Source organism: Coenobita brevimanus, chromosome 39 (assembly GCF_032717465.1).
Source record: "Coenobita brevimanus isolate Jiangsu-jjx chromosome 39, ASM3271746v2, whole genome shotgun sequence".
Taxonomy (NCBI): domain Eukaryota; kingdom Metazoa; phylum Arthropoda; class Malacostraca; order Decapoda; family Coenobitidae; genus Coenobita; species Coenobita brevimanus.
In genome coordinates, this window is record NC_136992.1 from 15,667,298 (window position 1) to 15,687,707 (window position 20,410).

General features: G+C 43.5%; 1 protein-coding gene across 1 annotated transcript in view; it reads left to right on the plus strand.

The window, feature by feature from the left end:
* The window catches only part of LOC145396797 (glutamate receptor ionotropic, delta-1-like), a 57,045-nt gene that overhangs the window by 13,178 nt on the left and 23,457 nt on the right, over nucleotides 1–20,410 (plus strand). Inside the window, exon 4 of the mRNA XM_080270088.1 lies at nucleotides 4,186–4,416. Within this exon, the coding sequence (XP_080126214.1) occupies nucleotides 4,186–4,416 (231 nt within the window). The remainder of the gene's footprint in view (nucleotides 1–4,185; nucleotides 4,417–20,410) is intronic.

The following is a 20,410-nucleotide window of genomic DNA, read 5'->3' on the forward strand; positions in this document are numbered from 1 at the left end:
GTGGGTGTCTCTTCCACAGATAAATCAGTCTACAGGTGTATGAGAATGTATGTGTTTGTTTTCGGGCTTATGAGTAAGTATGAGGACGTACGAGTTAGTGTGACGGTGTATGATTTAGTATGAAAGTGTATGAGTTAATGTGTTTTTTTATATGCAAGGAAGAAGGAACCAAAGGCCAGGAGCCCACAAACCGTTCTTTCCAAGAAGAAAACAAAAACAATACAACAGAGAGCCAAATTCAAGATCTGTTCATTTCAAGATGCCTAGATACACTGCTTTTAAAAGTCTGGAGATCATAGGAAGTAGGAAATACAGACGGAGGGAGACATTTTCAAAATTGACCTGTTGCGTAAATGAAGGACTGGGAGTAACGGTTAACTCTTGCATTAGAGAGTTGGACAGAAAAGAGATGAGAGTTTGTTGCTAGACAATGACCATTGAAGTAGCGATAGAAAAGAGATAAAGATGCAACAATGCGGCAAAGAGACAGAGGTTGAAGGAAGCCAGTAAGAGGAGGAGAGTTATTGAGAAGATAAGTCTTTGACTCCACCTTGTTGAGAAGAGCTGTATGTGGGGAGCCTCCCCACACATGAGAGTTGTACTCTACACAGGGGCGAATGAAGCCCGTGTATAAAATCAACAACTGTGAAGGGGCAAAGAGGGTACGAAGTCGGCTTATCACACATTCTCTTGGAAGCAGGTTTTACAAGAGATGGAAAGTGATCTTTCAAAGATAAATCCCAAAAGAATGAAACCCCAAGTATGTTTATGGATGATGGATTGAGCTGGATATTATTAAACATTAGGGGTTACTCCTGTGGAAGACTTTGTCGGGTTGACAGGTGTTAGAACTGGGTCTTTGATGTATTAAAAACAGCAAGATTACTTTTACCCCAGTCAGAGATACGAGTAAAGTCAGACATTAGGTGTGCCATAGCCTCATCCCTTGTTTGTTGAAGTAACTGCTGAGATGGACGCTGTAGGAACCGAATGGAAAGGTGAAGGGTGGAATCATCAGTGTATGAGTGGACAGAGTTAGATGTCCAGCTTAGATGGTCATTGATGAATAAAAGGAAGAGAGTTGGTGATAGGACAGAGCCCTGAGGAACACCGCTGTTGATATATCTAGGAGAAGAACGATGGTTGTCTACAACAACAGCTATAGAACAACCAGAAAGGAAGCTATAGATGAAGGCACGAATAGAAGGATCGAAACAGTAAGAGGGAAGATTGTAAATTAAAGATTTATGCCAGACTCGACTGAAAGCCTTTGAGATGTCAAGTGCAATGGCAAAGCTTTCGCCAAAGTCTCGAAAGGAGGATGACCAGGAGTCTGAAACGTAGGTGAGAAGATCGCCAGTGGAGCGTCCCTGACGGAACCCACAGTGACGAACAGAAAGAAGGTTGTGATAGGAAAGATGCTTTAAAATTTTTCTGCTGACAATAGACTTGAAAACTTTTGAGACAAAGGATGTTAAAGCAATTGAGCGGTACTTAAAGGGTTGAGAATGGTCACTCTTCTTTGGGACAGGCTGAATGAAAGCAAACTTCCAGCAAAAAGGAAAGGTACAAGTTGATAGACAAAGGCGAAAGAGTTTACCTATGCAGGGTGTTAGCACTGAAGCACAGTTCTTGAGGACAACAGGAGGGACCCCATCAGGACCATATGTCTTGTTAGTACTGAGGCCAGTGATGGCAGCAAATACATCAGTTGAAGAAATTTTAATGTCAGCTATGAAGAAGTCAGAGTGGGGGAAGTGATGGAGGAACAGCACCGGATTTGGAGGAGAAAGTCAGAGTGAAGGGATCTGCTTTATCTGTAGAAGGATTAGCTACAGTGCCGTCAGAGTAGAAAAGAGGAGGGAAGAATGATGAGGTAAAGTTGTTAGAAAGGTTTTTGGCAAGGGGCCAGAAGGAGAGGGAAGAATTCGAGTTGAAGAGTTCAGAGCATTCAGTAAGGATGAAATTATTTTTAGTAGCGTGAAGAACAGACTTGGCACGATTCCGGGCAGAAACATAAAAAAGATGTGATTCAGGGGTGGGTTGGCTCCGGTATTTTTAATAGGCCCTCTCCTTGTTGTGGACAGCATTAGAATAAGCATGATTAAACCAAGGCTTTCTTGCATTAGTCAAGGGATATGAGAAAGGAATGTATGCTTCCATGCCAGAGAGAATAACATTCATAATTTGCGAAGTACACTCAGATGTCTCCTGGCCGTGGAAGCACCAATGATTACAGGGAAAATCAAAGAAGCACTGCCTGAGGGCCTCTCAATCAGCAGCTCCAAAGTGCCACAGACGACGTTTCTTTGGAGGGTCCACAGGCCGTACTGGAGCAATAGGACAGGTTAAGGTGATGAGGTTTTGGTCGGAGGAGCCAAAAGGAAAGGAAAAATTTACAGCGTAAGCAGAAGGATTAGTTGTAAAGAAAAGGTCAAGTATGTTGGAACTCTCTCCAAGGCGGTCAGGGATAGGGGTGGGGATAGTGTGAGGGTGCATGAGTTAGTGTGAGGGTGCATGAGTTAGTGTGAGGGTGCATGAGTTAGTGTGTGGGTGTATGAGTTAGTGTGAGGGTGCATGAGTTAGTGTGAGGGTATATGTGTTAGTGTGAGGGTGTATATGTTAGTATGAAAGTGTATGAGTTAGTGTGAGGGTGCATGAGTTAGTGTGAGGGTGCATGAGTTAGTGTGAGGGTGCATGAGTTAGTATGAGCGTGCATGAGTTAGTATGAGGGTGTATGAGTTAGTGTGAGGGTGATTGAAATAGTGTGAGGGTGCATGAGTTAGTATGAGGGTGCATGAGTTAGTGTGAAGGTGCATGAGATAGTGTGAGGGTGCATGAGTTAGTGTGAGGGTGCATGAGTTAGTATGAGGGTGTATATGTTAGTATGAAAGTGTATGAGTTAGTGTGAGGGTGTATAAGTTAGTGTGAAGGTGTATGACTTAGTGTTAGGATGTATGAGTCAGTGTTAGGGTGTATGAGTCAGTGTTAGGGTGTATGAGTTAGTGTGAGGGTGCATGAGTTAGTGTGAGGGTGAATGAGTTAATGTTAATATGAGGGTGGATGTGTTAGTGTGATCTGTAAGTTAGTGTGAGAGTGTATGAGTTAGTGTGAGGGTGTATGAGTTAGTGTGAGGGTGTATGAGTTAGTGTGAGGGTGTATGAGTTAGTGTGAGGGTGTATGAGTTAGTGTGAGGGTGTCTGATTTAGCGTGAGGGTGCTTGAGTTAGAGTGAGGGTGCTTGAGTTGGAGTGAGGGTGCTTGAGTTTGTGTGTGGATGGATGAGTCTGAGTTAGTATGAGGGTGAATGAGTTAGTGTAAGGGTGTATAAGTTAGTGCGAGGGTGCATAAGGTAGTATGTGGATGTATAAGTTAGTATGCTTGCATGAGCTGAGTTCGTGTTAGGGTGCATGAGTTAGTATGAGAGTGTTTGAGTTTGTATGAGGGTGTATAAGTTAGTATGAGGGTGTATGAGTTAGTATGAGGGTATAAGTTAGTATGAAGGTGTATGAATTAGTGTGAAGGTGTATGAATTGGTGTGAGAGTGCATGTGTTAGTCTGAGAGTGTATAAGTTAATTAGTGTGAGGGTGCACGAGTTAGTGTGAAGGTATGAGTTGGGTGTGAGGGTGAATGAGTTAGTGGGAGAGTGTATAAGTTACTGTGAGGATGTATGAGTTAGTGTGAGGGTGTATGAGTTAGTGTCAGGGTGCATGAGTAAGTGTAAAGGTGTATAAGCTAGTGTGATGGTGCATGAAGGCTGTTTAGAATTAACAGTGAGTGTTATTGTTCTTAAAGATGATAGTGATGGTGACTATGTGAAGCTGTGTTGAGGAGCAGTTGTGGTGGTGGTATGGAATCGGAATTGGCGTTGTTGGTGTTGCAGGTGGTGGCGTGTACATGGTTGCTGGCAGGTCTTGTGGTGTCTGAGTCAAATATATATCAACATTGTGGTATGACGTTAAATATCTATCAGCGAGACGATGGTATGAAGTCGTTAATGGGTAGTGTTATCACAGAGGGTGGCTGAGGCGACACCATGAAGTCATGGTATATTACTTGGGTGGTGGTGTCGTGCAGTCAGATATGAATCTATCTCTCTATCTGCGTATGTTAAGATCATGGAATAAAATATATAATACCGTGTTAGTGTGCTGAAGTCAAAAGAGTGTATTGTTATCAATGCAGCTGGTGGCGGGCACTTGGCTACTGGCGGCCCTGGTGATGGATACAGCCTACCGCTCCTCTCTCGTGGCCCACCTCACCGTCCACTCCACATCCCCGTCCATCAACTCCTTCCAGGACCTGCTGGATCGCCCGGGATGGTCCTGGGGTTCCTTTCCACTAAAGGGTACAGCCCTTCTCTACTTTAGCGAAACAAACGACCCTGTGCTAAAGGAACTGTATGAGAAAATAAAGGTATCGTCACAGTCAAAAATTTCCAATTCATTTTTTTAAAGTGACTGTAATAGTCAACCTCATTTAACCTCTTCGAGGTGCAGGGGCTCGAGGTTCGGTTATCATAATCCAAAAAGTATCCAATATATTTAAGGATAGATGACCTGTTCACGTCCTTTAGAAAGGGCTTTATTCAAATTGAGTGATTATATAACACTGGAGAATCTATCTATCTATCTATAGCCCGACACCCTAATCCGGCAAAGGGTGGCCACAGACAAAACGCCTCCAAGTCGTTCTGTCACCCACCATTTGACTACCCTCCCCCCAACTCACCCCCCCTCCCTCATATACCTCTCAACTCCATCCCTCCACCTCATCCTCGGTCTACCCTTCCCTCTCCCTTCCTCCACCTCATCCTCGGTCTACCCGTCCCTCTCCCTCCCTTCACCTCACCTACATACACCCTCTTAGTCAGTCTTTCATTCTCCATTCTCTGCACATGTCCAAACCTCCTCAGTTTATTTCCCCTAATCTTCTCAACCACATCCACATCTACCCCACAACGTTCCTTCACTTCTTCATTCGTCAAGCTGTCCCTCCACGTCACTCCACATGCTCCTCTCAAGTAACTCATTTCCACTGCTCTCACTCTTAACTTGTTCCCCTCTTGCAAGGTCCACGCCTCGCTTCCATACGTCAGGGTAGGGATCACAATACTATCATGCAGTGACTTCTTAACTTCCATACTCACCTCCCTATTTCTCATCACTGCTTTCAGTGAACTAACAACCTCCCTTCCCTGCTGTACCCTTTCAAGCACTTCATCTCCCAAAGTTCCATCCTTACTCATCACACCACCCAAGTACTTGAATGCACTCACATTCTCCATATCCTCACCATCCAACCTCACTGCACACTCTGTGACTTCATTCCTCTCAAACACCATAACTTTACTTTTGTTTACATTAACTTTCAGATTCCTCCTCCTACACACTGTCCCAAATTCATTCACCAAACCTTGCAATTCCCATTCATCTTCACTCAACAATACTGTATCATCAGCAAACAGCAACACCGGAATCTTCCAAATCTCACCTTCATTCATTAGAGCCACCCCCACATCCACTGCCCTACCTTACACCTCCTTTACAACCCCATCCATGTATACATTAAATAGCCATGGAGACATCACATAACCCTGTTTCAGTCCCACACTGAGATCAAAGAACTCACTCAGCTCACCATCCACTCGCACCGTAGCCCTAGCTCCTTCGTACATACTCTTCACAGCACTCAACAATTTCCCCTCCACTCCATATATTCTTAATACCTTCCACATACCTTGCCTATCTATTCTGTCATAAGCTTTCTCCAAGTCCATGAAGGCAGCATACACTTTCTTTCCCTTCTCTAGATACTTCTTCACTAAACATCTTAGAACAAACATCTGATCTACACACCCTTTTCCCTTCCAAAATCCCCCTTGTTCTTCTCCATCTAGCTCCTCTGTCATATGCCTAACCCTATCAATGAGTATTCTACCATATATTTTACCAGTCACACTAAGAAGGCAAATACCCCTATGGTTACCATATAGTTCTCTCTCCCCTTTTCCTTTGTATAAAGGAAATATTATACCTGATTTCCAGTCCTCTGGAACCCTTCCCTCTTCCCAAGCCAATCTACACAACTTCCATATCCACTCCACAACATTCTCACCCCCATACCTCAGCATTTCACCACACACTCCATCAATTCCTGGGGCCTTTCCTAACTTAATCTTCTTCATTGCTTCTGCTACTTCCGCCCTACTGATCTCTTCCTCCCTCCTCTCATCTCTTTTTCTCCCAGCCATTCCCCAACCACTTGTACTCGCACTGCTCTCACTCTCTACATTCAATAAATCCTCAAAGTGCTCCTTCCTCCTCCTCAATTTCTCTCTCTTCTCCACCAATAATCTATTATTCCTATCTTTCACTCCCCTACTATTTCCCCTTTCACACTGCCTTACTTTCTTTACCTCCTTCCAAAACAATTTCTTACTCTCCCTCCATTTCACACTCAGATTCCTCCCAAACTCTTCATCCACTTTCTTCTTACTCTCCTTCACCAGTCTCTTCACCTCCCTTCTCCTGCTCACATATAACTCTCTCTTCTCTCTCTCATCTTCTCCCCTACCTCTACTTGCTAACCATTCACTATATGCCTTCTTCTTTTGTTCCACAGCTCGTTTCACCTCATCATTCCACCATGCTGTCCCTTGCACACCCTTGCATCTCCTCCTCACTCCACACACGCTGCACCTATCTCTTCCGTGAATATCTTACATACGTCTTCCACCCCGTCCATCTGCTCTAGCTCATACCTTCCCAATCTTTCTTCCACTATACTCTTATACTCTGTCATTTTCTCACTATCTTGTAATTTCTCCACTCTTCTCACAGGAGCTGTTTCCTCCTGTCTTCCCCTTCATCTCCTCAACCATTTTCTTTGCAGCTTTATCTTGGCCATCACTAAGTGATGGTCCGAGACTCCATTCCCCCACCCTCTCCACACTCTTGCATCCAACACTTGTCTTCTCATTCGCTCATCCACACACACGTAGTCTATCATTACCTTTCGTTCAACAAGTTCACCATCCATCGTCCTCATGACTCTCCATGTATACCAGTGGATCATCTTATGCCTAAAGTAGGTGTTGGCTATTGCCAACCCTTTACCAGCACAGATGTCCACCAAAGCACTACCATTCCCATCTACTTCAGCTGGCACACCCCACTGACCAACCACTCCATCCACTCGTACATTCCCAACTTTACCATTCATGTCTCCAATCAAAAGCACTCTCTCGCTCCTCTCAGATTTGTCCATACATGCTTCTACTCTCTCCCAAAACTTATCTTTCACTCTTGCCACTCGGTCCTCAGTCGGAGCATACACACATACAATCGCCCACGCTTGTATACCTACTTTCATCCTCACCCATACAATCCTTGCACCCACTGTTCCATACTCTCTTATATTCTCCTTCCACTTCTTGCTTATCATCAGACATACTCCCTCTCTTGCCCTCTCATTCTCATTAACTCCCGCACATATACCTAAACCATATTCCCATTCTCTCACCCTTTCACCTTGCCATTTGGTTTCAGTCAATCAACATATATCCACTTTTGCATCCTGAAGCACCTGAACAATCTCTCTCTTTCACTTCATCATTCATTCCTCTCACATTCCACGTTCCCACCCTCAGAATGTCCTTTGTCCATTCCTTAGTCTTCAACATATGGTCCGTCCTGGTCCGGGGTGCTTTATTCACTTGTTTAGTTAGTTCTTTTTACGGGGTGGGGCACTAACCCACCACCAACCCTTTTAGTCGCCTCGTACGACAAGCAGGGATACTGAGGGAGTATTCTTGAATCCCCCGTACCCCCAGGGTAGGATGAAGCAAAAATGGATGTCTGTTTTCTTGTCAGCATTGTGTAGTTGGTAATGATGATAATGATAATACCACAATAAAACCTGCAAGAGTAAAAAAAAAAAAAACTCATACACACAAGGGCGACGGTGAAGAAAACCAAAATATCGTAATACAGTAAAACTAGAGATGGAGAGATTTCAGCAGAGCTAATTATTATTCGATTTTTTTTTTTTTTTTAACAGTGTTGAAAAGTTGCAGTTTTTGTGATTGATTCGTAAACTAAACAGTGTTCACTGTACTTGGCAGACTCTCCATAAGGCATGAATTAACTACAAAGAAATATACGTCATAAAGATGCATAGCAGTAATTAGGTAGAGCTAATTTAAGGAGAGAGGGAAGAAGAGGAGCGGTTAATGTCTCTCCACTCGCATCTAAAATCCCATTGAGAGAGAGAGAGAGAGAGGGAGAGAGAGAGAGAGAGAGAGAGAGAGAGAGAGAGAGAGAGATGCGTGGCCTGCTACTGGATGCCGCAGGTCTGAAAGGTAAAAAACCAGTCACATTTTTTAGTGTTTATTTACTTCTTTTTTTAAGTGTATGTTATGTGACATAGTTAACATGTACCGTGAAGCAAGGGGGTGATGACCGCAAGTTAGAACGAACGGAATTCATTTGAATGACTAAGAGATAAGGCAGCGTAAAGGCCAACCCCTGGGGGGATCTGGCAACTACTACCTTTTGGAAAGACAATAAAGCAAACTGAATGTGTATATCGTACATATTAACGAAGCTACTCATTTTTCTACATTGCAGCTCCGTGGTAGCTAAGGCGTTCGATGCTGTGAGGTGATTTTTTTTTCCCAATTATCTTGTTGGCTTTACCCGCCAGGTACTGAGGTTAAGTATATGAAACGCCTGCCGATGGAAAGGAAGTATCATGGGGAACACGGTGAAACAAAGCAACATGTTATGATTCCGTAAATATGGAGGTTACAGATGTATGAAGAAAGGTGTTTCACCTCCGATAATATATATATATATATATATATATATATATATATATATATATATATATATATATATATATATATATATATATATATATATATATATACATATATATATATATATATATATATATATATATATATATATATATATATATATATATATATATATATATATATATATATATATATATTTGTCATATAAAACTAGCATAAGCCCATATCCGGCTACACCTCTTAGGGGTCATGTTCTTACCTACCTATTTTCCACAACGGACCTATTTTCATCTCATTGATTACCTTTCCTCCATGGCCTATTTTTCCCAATGAATCCATCATCCTCCATGGATCTATTTCCTCACTGAACCTATTTTCCATCATGGACCTATTTTCCCCAGACGACTGACTTTTTCTTATGAACCTATGCTCTCTCACATACCCTTTCTTTTAACCCAGGAAGAATGCGTGTCGTAAAAGGCGACTAAAAGGGGCGGGGTGAGGGGACTAGGGACCCCCTCCTCTGTTTTTTAGTTCCTAAAAAGAAACAGGCCAGAGAAAGGGATGGGGGATTGAGTTATCCCCGTACCCTGAAGACTGGGTCTATGAATGTGCGTGGACGTAGTACAATTGAGGCTAAAAGGGAGGAGATTGGGAGAATGTTTGTGAGAAGAAAGTTGGATGTATTAGCTTTGAGTGACACGAAGATGAAAGGGAAGGGTGAGTCTATGTTTGGAAGTGTGAATGGAAGATTGTCAGGTGTTGATAGAGGAAGGGCAAGAGAAAGTGTGGCCTTGGTAGTGAGTCCGGAAGTACAGCAGTGTGTGATTGAATGGAAGGAGGTGTCATCGAGACTGATGTGGGTGAAAGCGAAATTTGAACGTGAGCTGTGGGTGTTTGTGAGTGCATATTGACCTGGTAGTGAAAGGGATGAGGAAGAGAGGGAGTCTTTCTGGAATGATGTTGATAAGTGTCTGCAAAGTTTTGGAGCGAATGTGAATGTGGTAATGATGGGAGATCTGAATGCTAGAGTGGGAAATGTAGCAGTTGAAGATGCAGTTGGTATGCATGGTGTGCCTGGAAGAAATGAAAATGGGGAACGAATGATAGTGATGCGCGTTGAGCGAGAGATGGTGATTGGAAATACCCTGTTTGAGAAGAGAGATATTTATAAGTATACATGGGTGAGACAGGAGGGTGGAAGGGTTGTTGATAGAGCTTTGATGGACTATGTGGTTGTGTCCAGGAATGTAATAGGAAGATTGCTGGATGTGAGAGTTCTGAGAGGGGAGGGTGGAGGTATGTCTGACCACTACCTGGTGGAGGGAAAGTTAAGAGTAGGTAAGAGATGGGTGAGAGCTAGGAGGGTTAGGTGTGGCAGGGAGGTTTTGAAAGTGAGTGAGTTGGATAAAAGAGAGAAAATGATAGAGTATCAGGAGAAATTGAAAGATGAGTGGAACGCAGTGAAAGACCAGGAAATGGCAGTGTGGAGGAGGAATGGCAGTTGTTCAAGAGTGCTGTGGTGGGGCATGCAGAAGGGGTGCGTGGTGTGAGACGTGTGGGTGGTGGTGTATGAAAAGGAAGTGAATGGTGGTGTGTGAAAGTAAGTATGGCTGTGGCTGAGAAGAGACGTGCATATGAAGTGTGGCTGCAGAGGAAGGATGAGGTGTCATATGAGAGGTATAAGGAAAAGAGGAATAGGGCGAGAAGGGCTGTGCGTGATGCTAAAGTGGCAGCAGATGAGAGGTGGGGTAGGGGGCTGACTGAGAATTTTCAACAGAATAAGAAAATGTTCTGGAAGGAGATGAAAAGGGTGCAAAAGAGAGAGTCTGGGAAGGAAGGGCAAGTAAAAGCACAGGATGGAAGGATGTTAATTGAGATGGATGCAGTAAGGAAGAGATGGGCAGAGTATTTTGAAAGATTGTTAAATATAGAGGAGGAAAGGGTGGCTGAGATTGTGGTGGATGGAATGGTGCAAGGAATAAATGTGTTGGGAGAGTTGAATAATTCTTTGATCACGAAGAAGTGGACAACGCAGTAAAGGAGATGAAAACAGGGAAAGCTGCAGGTATGGATGGGTGTGCTGTGGAATGCCTGAAGGATGGTGGATTGACTATCGTTGACTGGTTAGTAAGATTGTTGAATGTGTGCTTTGTGAAAGGTATGGTGCCAATTGACGGGGCAAGTGCTTGTGTTGTCCCGTTGTATAAAGGCAAGGGTGATAAGTATGAATGCACTAGCTTTAGGGGTATAAGTCTCTTGAGTGTTGTAGGTAAGGAGTATGGTAGAGTGTTAATTATGAGAGTTAGAGAGGGTACAGAGGGAGTGATTGGTGATGAACAGTGTGGCTTTAGGAGAGGGATAGGATGCGTGGACCAGGTGTTTGCTGTGAGACAAGTGTGTGAAAAGTATTTAGCGAAAGGCAAGGATGTGTTTTGGGCATTCATGGATTTATAGAAAGCGTATGATAGAATTGATAGGAGGCTTTGTGGACTGTTTTAAGATTGTATGGACTTGATGGTAGGTTACTATAAGGGATGAAAAGTTTTTATGTAAATATTAAAGCGTGTGTAAGAGTGCGAAATGCTGTGAGTGATTGGTTTCCTGTGAGAGTGGGGCTGCGACAGGGATGTGTGATGTTGCCTTGGTTGTTTAATATTTATATGGATGGTGTTGTAAGGGAGGTGAATGCAAGAGTTTTAGGTGAAGGTCTGCGTCTGGTGAATGTTGATGGTGGAGAGTGGAATCTGAAGCAGCTGCTGTTTGCAGTTAATACTGCACTGGTGGCTGATTCAGAGGAGAGATTGAGACAGTTGGTAGAGGAGTTTGGAAGGGTGTGTGAAAGGAGGAAATTGAAAGTAAATGAGAATAAGAGTAAAGTGATGAAGTGTACGAGGTTGGTAGATGGTAGGGGGATGAATATAGTTTTGAATTGTGAGTTGCTTGAGGAGGTAGAGTGTTTTAAATATTTAGGGTCACATGTAGCTGTGGATGGAAGAATAGATGCAGAAGTGAAGTTTAGAATGAATGAAGTAGGAAAGGTGCTGGGAGGAATGAAAAAGATGCGTAGATGTCGTTCGCTTAGAACAGATGTAAAGAGAAGGCTGCATGAGGGTGTTGTGGTACCGACTGCGTTATATGGGGCTGAAACGTGGAATGTGGGTGTAGCAGAGAGAAGTTTGAATGTAATGGAGATGAGGTGTCTGAGGAGTATGTGTGGAGTGATGTGTATGGATCGAGTGCGAAGGAGAACTGGAGTTGTTCGGGAGATGGCTGATAGAGTTGAGCAGAGGGTGTTGCGATGGTTTGGGCATATGGAGAGAATGGATAATGAGCGACTGGTGAAAAAGATAACTAGATCTGATGTGAGAGATGCAAGGCTGAGAGGGAGACCACGAATAGGATGAATGGACAGCGTGAAGAGAGCGCTGGATGTGAGGGGGATGTCTGTTGAGCGAGGAAGAGTGGCTGTGCATGACAGAAACAAATGGAGAGAAATTGTGAATGAATAAAGGATGATGCAGCCCTGAGGGCATATTTTCCCGCATTTTGGTCTGATCAGCTAGTCAGGTCATGTGCAGGTAAGGGGATGGGTCTATTATGATGTGGCAGGGGTAAACCAGCTCTGCTATCGGGTCCTGCTGCGGATGTCGCTGATCGCACTATGCAGTTGACCCTTGTATGGTGTGGTGTGGTGAGGATCTGTCTCTTCTCCCCTTTGGGGCTAAGATGCGAATGAATGTGTTTGAATGGATGAGTAAATGGGGAGTGTGTCGTCCTGTCTCGGCTACCTCCCTTTTCTTGGGGGAAGCAGCCTAGGTATATAGAATATAGATAGATCCTCCACAGACCAGTTTCCTGCATTAGACTTATTTTCCACTGCGAACCTATTTTCCCTCCATGGACCTATTTTTTCCCCCTTGAGATACACCAAATCCTCACACAAGCCTATTTTTCCACATGGCCCTATTAACTCCATTGATCTTCTTTTTATTTTACTCACTGGGCGTATGTTTTTGCTTGGACCCATTTCACCCAAGGCTGTATCCCTCATGGACTATTTTCTCTAATGGACCTATTTCAACCATTGACCTATTTACATCAGAGTCTGGACTTATAAAAAAGTGGATCTATTTTTGCTCATCGATTTACACACCCACCTATCATCCCACCCATATACCTACCCACTCACCCAGTGTAGCAAGCCCATCTCTTGGCTTGTCCTCCAGAAGCCACCCACCCACACAGAAAACTCAGTCTCAGTATTCACGTGACACCCTGATTGTATAGATGATTCACCCATGTTTAACCCGAGGCATCCCGTTCACGTATGGGTACGTCACAATGTTTCGTCATGGTGACTCCCGTTGACATAACCATATGTTTTGCAATTGCGGGGTCCATCATGTGCACATTTTTCAAATTTCTCACATGATATTTAATATGTATATGCGGGACACCTTCCTCTACCCACTGCCAGGCAGTGACACTGCCTTACCCCGCATGACCTCCTCCCCTGCACGCCATTGTCTCGGCAACTCACCTGTTACCAGTGACCTGGCCAGTAAGAACGTGTCGTGCCACAGTATGAAATTCAAGGTGAGAATGATTCCCCAATCGATGACAATGTGGAGGACAAAGATTAAGTGGCGCCTGAGGAAGAAACGAGCAGAAGTGATGATGAGGTAATGTTGCCAAGGAAGATGCAGTATGTTGATGTGTTCAGTGAGTGAAACAACGCTTATTTCGCCTATATTATTGTGTGAAAACCAATATATTCTTGTACTACATATAAAATCGCACAAAATGAACAAATATCTGCCTATGCTGAGTGGTTTGCAATGGTTGCCGGTACACAGAAAACACGACACCCACAACGCACATCCAGAGAACACGGTATCAGGTGTTTAAAGGGTCACCTGTTTAGACCACTTCTAAGCTCAGGTGAGCACTTTTTTGGGCATTTTCCAATATTTCTTATAAAAAGCAGAGGTTTTATCCAAAAAATTACTTCAAAAATCTGCTGGGATTGAGGGGGTGGAGTCAGTGGTGAAAAATCGGTCGAGACATAACGGGTTAAGAATCTGAAATTAGCTGGAATAGAATACTAGTTGCCCCACACATGACAGTTAAAAAGATGACAATGTAAGCACTCAGGCTTTAATGACTCACTCTTAGTTGAATAAAGTATTTTGGCATTAACTTTTTTTTTTTTTTTTTTTCATACAAGGAAGAAGGAACTAAAGGCTAGAAGCCTGCAAATATTTCCCTCCAAGAAAAAAAAAAACAAGATAATAGAGCCAAATTCAAGATCCGTTCAAGATGCATGGACATCTATCTATCTATTTATTGCCAGACGCCTCAATCCCGTTTGGGGTGGCCACAAACAAATCGCCTCCAAGTCGCCCTGTCCCCCGCCATTTCACTGCCCTGCTTCCAACTCACACCCCTCTCTCTCATATACCTCTCCACCCCATCCCTCCATCTCATCCTCGGCCTCCCCCTCCCTCTTCCCCCATCCACCTCACTCACATACACTCTCTTCGTCAGTCTTTCACCCTCCATCCTCTCCACATGGCCAAACCACCTCAGTGTGTTCCTCATAACGCTTCCTATCACATCCACATCCACACCACAACGCTCCTTTATATCCTCATTCGTCAGCCTGTCTCTCCATGTGACTCCACAGGCTCCTCTTAAATAACTCATTTCCACTGCTCTCACTCTTGACTTGTGTCCTTCCAACAACGTCCAAGCTTCACTTCCATATGTTAGAGTTGGTATCACAATACTGTCATATAGTAACTTTTTCACTTCCATGCTCACTTCCCTGTTTCTTATCACTGCTTTCAAAGAACCAGCAACCTTTCTTCCCAGCTGTACCCTTTCAAGCACTTCACCCTCCAAACCTCCATCATTACTCATCACACTACCTAATTACTTAAACGTACTCACATTTTCCAATTCCTCACCATCCAACCTTGCTGTCCATTCACTGACTTCACCTCTCTCAAAGACCATCACTTTACTCTTCCCTACATTCATCTTTAGATTCCGTTTCTTACACACTCTCCCAAACTCATCCACCATGCCTTGCAGCTCCCCTTCGTCTTCGCTCGACAACACAACATCATCTGCAAACAACAGTACAGGGAGTTTCCAAACACTATCCTCTCTCACAAGGGCCACTCCAACATCCACTACCCTACCTTGTACCTCTTTTATTACCCCATCCATGTACAGATTGAACAACCATGGAGACATGACACATCCCTGTTTCAACTCAACCTTCAAAGAGAAAAATTCACTTAGATCACCATCCACACTCACTGCAGCCTTTGCATCATCGTACATACTCTTCACAGCATTCAACAACTTCCCATCTACTCCATATATTCTTAACACTTTCCACAATCCTTGTCTATCCACCCTGTCATATGCTTTCTCCAAATCCATGAAAGCTGCATACAACTTCTTTCCCTTCTCTAGAAACTTTTGCACTAAAGATCTAAGAATGAATATCTGATCTACACAACCTCTTCCCTTCCTAAAGCCTCCCTGTTCTTCTCCAACTAATTTCTCTGTTCTTTTTCTAACTCTGTCAATAAGTGTCCTACCATACACTTTTCCTATTATACTAAGAAGACAAATGCCCCTATGATTACCACACACTTCTTTTTCCCCTTGTCCTTTGTATAAGGGAATAATTATACCTGACTTCCAATCCTCTGGGACTCTACCTTCCTCCCAGGCCAATCTGCACATCTTCCACATCCATTCTACTACTATCTCTCCCCCATGCTTCAGCATTTCACCACACACTCCATCAATTCCTGGGGCTTTCTCCGATTTAACTTTCTTCATTGCTTCCACAACTTCTAGCCTACTGATTTCTTCCTGCCTTCTCACCTCCCTCCTTCTCCCAGCCATTCCCCAGCCACTTATACTCGCATTACTTCCATCCTCTATGTTCAACAATTCCTTAAAGTGTTCTCTCCATCTGCTCACTTTTTCTCCCTTCTCCACTAGTAATCTACCATTTTTATCTTTCACTCCCCTGCTAACTTCACTTCCACCCTGTCTTACTCTTTTCACCTCTTTCCAGAACATTTTCTTACAGTCCCTCCACTTTACACTCAAATTCCTTCCAAATTCCTCATCCACTCTCTTCTTACTCTCTCTTACTAGTCTTTTCACCTCTTTCTTTCTACATATAACTCTCTCTTCCGCCTCTCAACTTCTTCCACGGCCCTATTTCTCATCCATTCATTGTATGCTTTCTTCTTTTGTGCCACAACCTGTCTCACCTCTTCAGTCCACCACGCTGTTCCTTGCACCCCCCTCCGTCTTCTCTTCCTTCCACACACCACATCACACACTGCACATATTTCTTCTGTAAATATCCTACAGACACCTTCCTCGTCTCCCATCTGCTCCAATTCATATTTGCCCAATCGTTCCTCCACTTCTCTCTTATACTCTGCCTTTTTCTCATCCTCTTGTAACCTTTCCACTCTCCTTGCAACTACTCCTTCCTCTCGTCTTTCCCTTCTTCTATTCCTCCATCTTACTTGAATTCTAATTTTGGCCACCACCAAGTAGTGGTCAGAAAGTCCACTCCCCCAACCTCTATAAACTCTTGCATCCATTACACATCTTCGCATCCTTTCATCCACACACACATAATCAATCATTGCCTTCCTTTCATTCAGTTCACCACCCACCCTTCTCATCACTCGCCATGTATACCTGTGGATCATTTTATGCCTGAAGAGGGTATTGGCTATCACCAACCCCCTCCCAGCACAACTGTCCACTAACGCACTCCCATTCTCATCTATCTCAGCAGGCACACCCCACTCACCAACTATTCCATCCACCTTCACATTCCCAACTTTACCATTCATATCACCGATCAAAAACACTCTCTCATTCCTTCCAAACTTTTCCATGCACACTTCTACATTTGTCCAGAACTCTTCTCTCACTCTTCTAGCATGATCTTGCATTGGCGCATACACACACACAATCGCCCACATTTGTATTCCAACTTTCAACTTTACCCACACAATCCTTGACCCAACTGATTCATACTGTCTTATGCTATTCTTCCATCTTTTACTCACAACTATACATACTCCTTCCTTTGCCCTCTCATTCTCACCTCCTCCTGCACATATACCCCATCCATACTCCCATTCTCTCACACTTTCTCCTCTCCATTTTGTTTCAGTTATTCCACATACATCCACTTTCGCACCCTCAAGCACCTGGACAATCTCTCTCTCTTTCACCTCATCATTCGCTCCCCTTACATTCCACGTAGCCATTATCAAGTCCTTTGTCCGGTCCTGGGTCGTCATTGTTTGGTCAGTCCTTGTCTGAGGCTTATTGTTTGTTTTTTTAGTTAGTTGTTTTCCGGGGAGGAGCACTAACCCTCCGCCAACCCTTTTAGTCGCCTTTTACGACAAGCAGGGATACTGGGGGAGTATTCTTGAAAACCCCCCCTACCCCCAGGGGGTATGCATGGACATACTACATTTAAAATACTGGCGATCACAGGCAGTAGGAAATACAGACAGAGGAAGGCAATTCCAGTGTTGATCTGTTGCATACATGAAGGTCTGAGAGTAATGGGTAACTCCTGCATCAGAGAGATGGACAGGAAAAGGATGAGAGTTTCCTGCCCGATGGGTGCTATGTGCCCCCCCATAATGATGGAGGGATGCAAGCAAACAGTTCGAAGGAGCAGTGACCATTGAAGCCGTGATAGAGAAAAGATAAAGATGCAATGTAGGACTACATAATAGATAGATAGATAAATAGATAGATAGAGAGACAGATAGAAGCAGGGAGTCAGATGATGAGAAGGTGTTGTGTCTGCGAGAATCGAGCAGTGCTAAACATGCTTACACACTCTTAACACTGAGGAAAGCTGACGACAGCGGCCAGTAAGGAGATGATGCAGTTAGCTGTCAGCAGTCCTCTCGTGAACAAAGATCTGGTAACCATGAGGAACACACGTGACACACCCCTGCTACACCAGATTTTAGGAAAGAGAGTTTAGAAGGAGACAAGCGACCCTAGAGAGAGGTCGAGACGGAGATTAGCCTTAGAACAGAGAGAGAGAGAGATAGCGAGACAGGGAGGTAGCTACCCGGGACTTACACTCGTTCCGTGTTTAATATTTCCAAGACAAATAAAAATAGTCCCATACTATTCTTTACCTCTCCTGTCACTACATGACATTTGGTGGGGAAGCTACTACAAGATATAAAAGCCGCTCGACCACAAGTCTAAAATATACTTCTCTACAAGTAAATACAAAGTCCTTTATGACATTTGGTGGCAGCGGAACGAGTATAAGTCCCGGGTAGCTACCTCCCTGTCTCGCTATCTCTCTCTCTCTCTGTTCTAAGGCTAATCTCCGTCTCGACCTCTCTCTAGGGTCACTTGTCTCCTTCTAAACTCTCTTTCCTAAAATCTGGTGTAGCAGGGGTGTGTCACGTGTGTTCCTCATGGTTACCAGATCTTTGTTCACGAGAGGACTGCTGACAGCTAACTGCATCATCTCCTTACTGGCCGCTGTCGTCAGCTTTCCTCAGTGTTAAGAGTGTGTAAGCATGTTTAGCACTGCTCAATTCTCGCAGACACAACACCTTCTCATCATCTGACTCCCTGCTTCTATCTGTCTCTCTATCTATCTATTTATCTATCTATCTATTATGTAGGACTACAGCAACAGGACAATGAAGAGGTAGAGGTTGAAGGGAGCTAGTAACAGGAGGAGAGTAGATGAGACGAAAAGCCTCTGACTTCACCTTGCTGAGAAGAGTTGTATGTGGGAAGCCTCCCCACATTCATGTCAGTTGTACTCTACACGGGGGCAAATAAAATCTGTGTATCAGGTCAACAACGGTGCAGGGGTAAAGATGGTACTGAGTCAGCTTAGTACACCTAATCTCTTGCATGCAGGTTTTACATGAAAGATAACATGGTCCTTCCAAAACAAATCCCGAGAGAATGAAACCCTAAGTATGTTCAAAGATGATGCAGGATTGAGTTGGCTATCGCCAAAAACTAGAGAATATTCTTGTGGTAAATTTTGGCGGGTTGAAAGATGTAAGAAAAGAGGTATTGATGCATTAATACCAAGATTAATTTTACCCCAATCAGAGATATGAGGCAAGTCAGACATTAAGTATGCCATAGCCCTATCCCTTGTTGGTTGATGTAACTGTTAAGATGGACGCACAGAAAATGGATGGAAAGGTGAATGGGGGAGGCATCAGTGAAGAGAGTTAGATGTACAGATTAGGTCATTGATGAACAGAAGGAAGAGGGTTGGTGATAGGACAGAACCCTGAGGAATACCACAATTGATAGCCCTAGGAGAAGAACGGCAGCAGCCAATAACAGCAGCTATAGAAAGACAAGAAAGGAAGTTAAGGATGAAGGCACAGATAGGATAGAAACCGTAAAAAGGTAGTTTAAAAATTAAAGATTTATGCCAAACTCGGTCGAAATCCTTTGAGATGTAAAGTGCAATGGCAAAGCTTTTGGCAAAGTCACGAAAGGAGGATGACAAGGAGCCTGAAAGAAAGTTGGGATGACTGCAGGTGGAGCATCCCTGGCAGAACCATTACTGATGATCAGAAAAAAGGTTATAATAAGAGAGGTGCTTTAAAAATTTTTAAGAATATGATTATTATTAAAAACTTTTGAAATACAGGATATTAAAGCAATTGGGCAAGTCGGAGGGCTGGGAATGATCACCCTTCTTTGGGACAGGCTGAATGAGAGCAAGTTTCCAACAAGGAGAAAAGGTACAAGTTGATAGATAAAGGCGAAAGAATTTACTGAGGCAGGGTGTAAGCACGAAGCACATTTCTTAAGGTCAACAAAAACGACCCCATCAGGTCCATATTGTTAGTATTGAGGCCAGTGATGACAGAAAACACATCAACTGAAGGAATTTTAATGTCAGCCAGGAGGAAGTCAGGGTGGGAGAGTGATGGAGGAACAGCATTGGAGTCATCTAAGGTGGAATTGGAAGAGAAAGTTTTTTTTTTTTTTTCAATAGAAGAAACAGCTACAGAGTCATCAGAGTGAAAAAAAAAAGAAGCGAAGAATGATAAAGTAAAATAGTTAGAGAGGGTTTTGGCAAGGTGCCAGTAGGAGCGGGAAGAATGGAATTGGAGGAGAAAGTTCTGTTCTTTCAGTAGAAGAAACAGCCAAAGAGTCATCAGAGTGGAAAAGAGGAAGGAAGGATGGTGAAATAAGGTTATTAGGAAGGTTTTGGGCAAGGTGCCAATAGGAGTGGAAAGAATTTGAGGTGGAGCATTTAGAGCACTTAGTATGAATGAAATTATTGTAGTGGAGTGAAGGACAGACTTAGGATGATTCTGGGCAGAAACATAAAAGAGATGTATTTGAGGGTGGGTTTACTCTGGTACCATTTGAAGGGCCCCTCCTTGCTGTGAACAGCATTAGGAGAAACATGATAAAACCAAGGTTATTTGCATTAGTCATAGGATATGAGAAAGGAATGTATGCTTCCATGCCTGAGAAAACAACCTCTGTTATGTG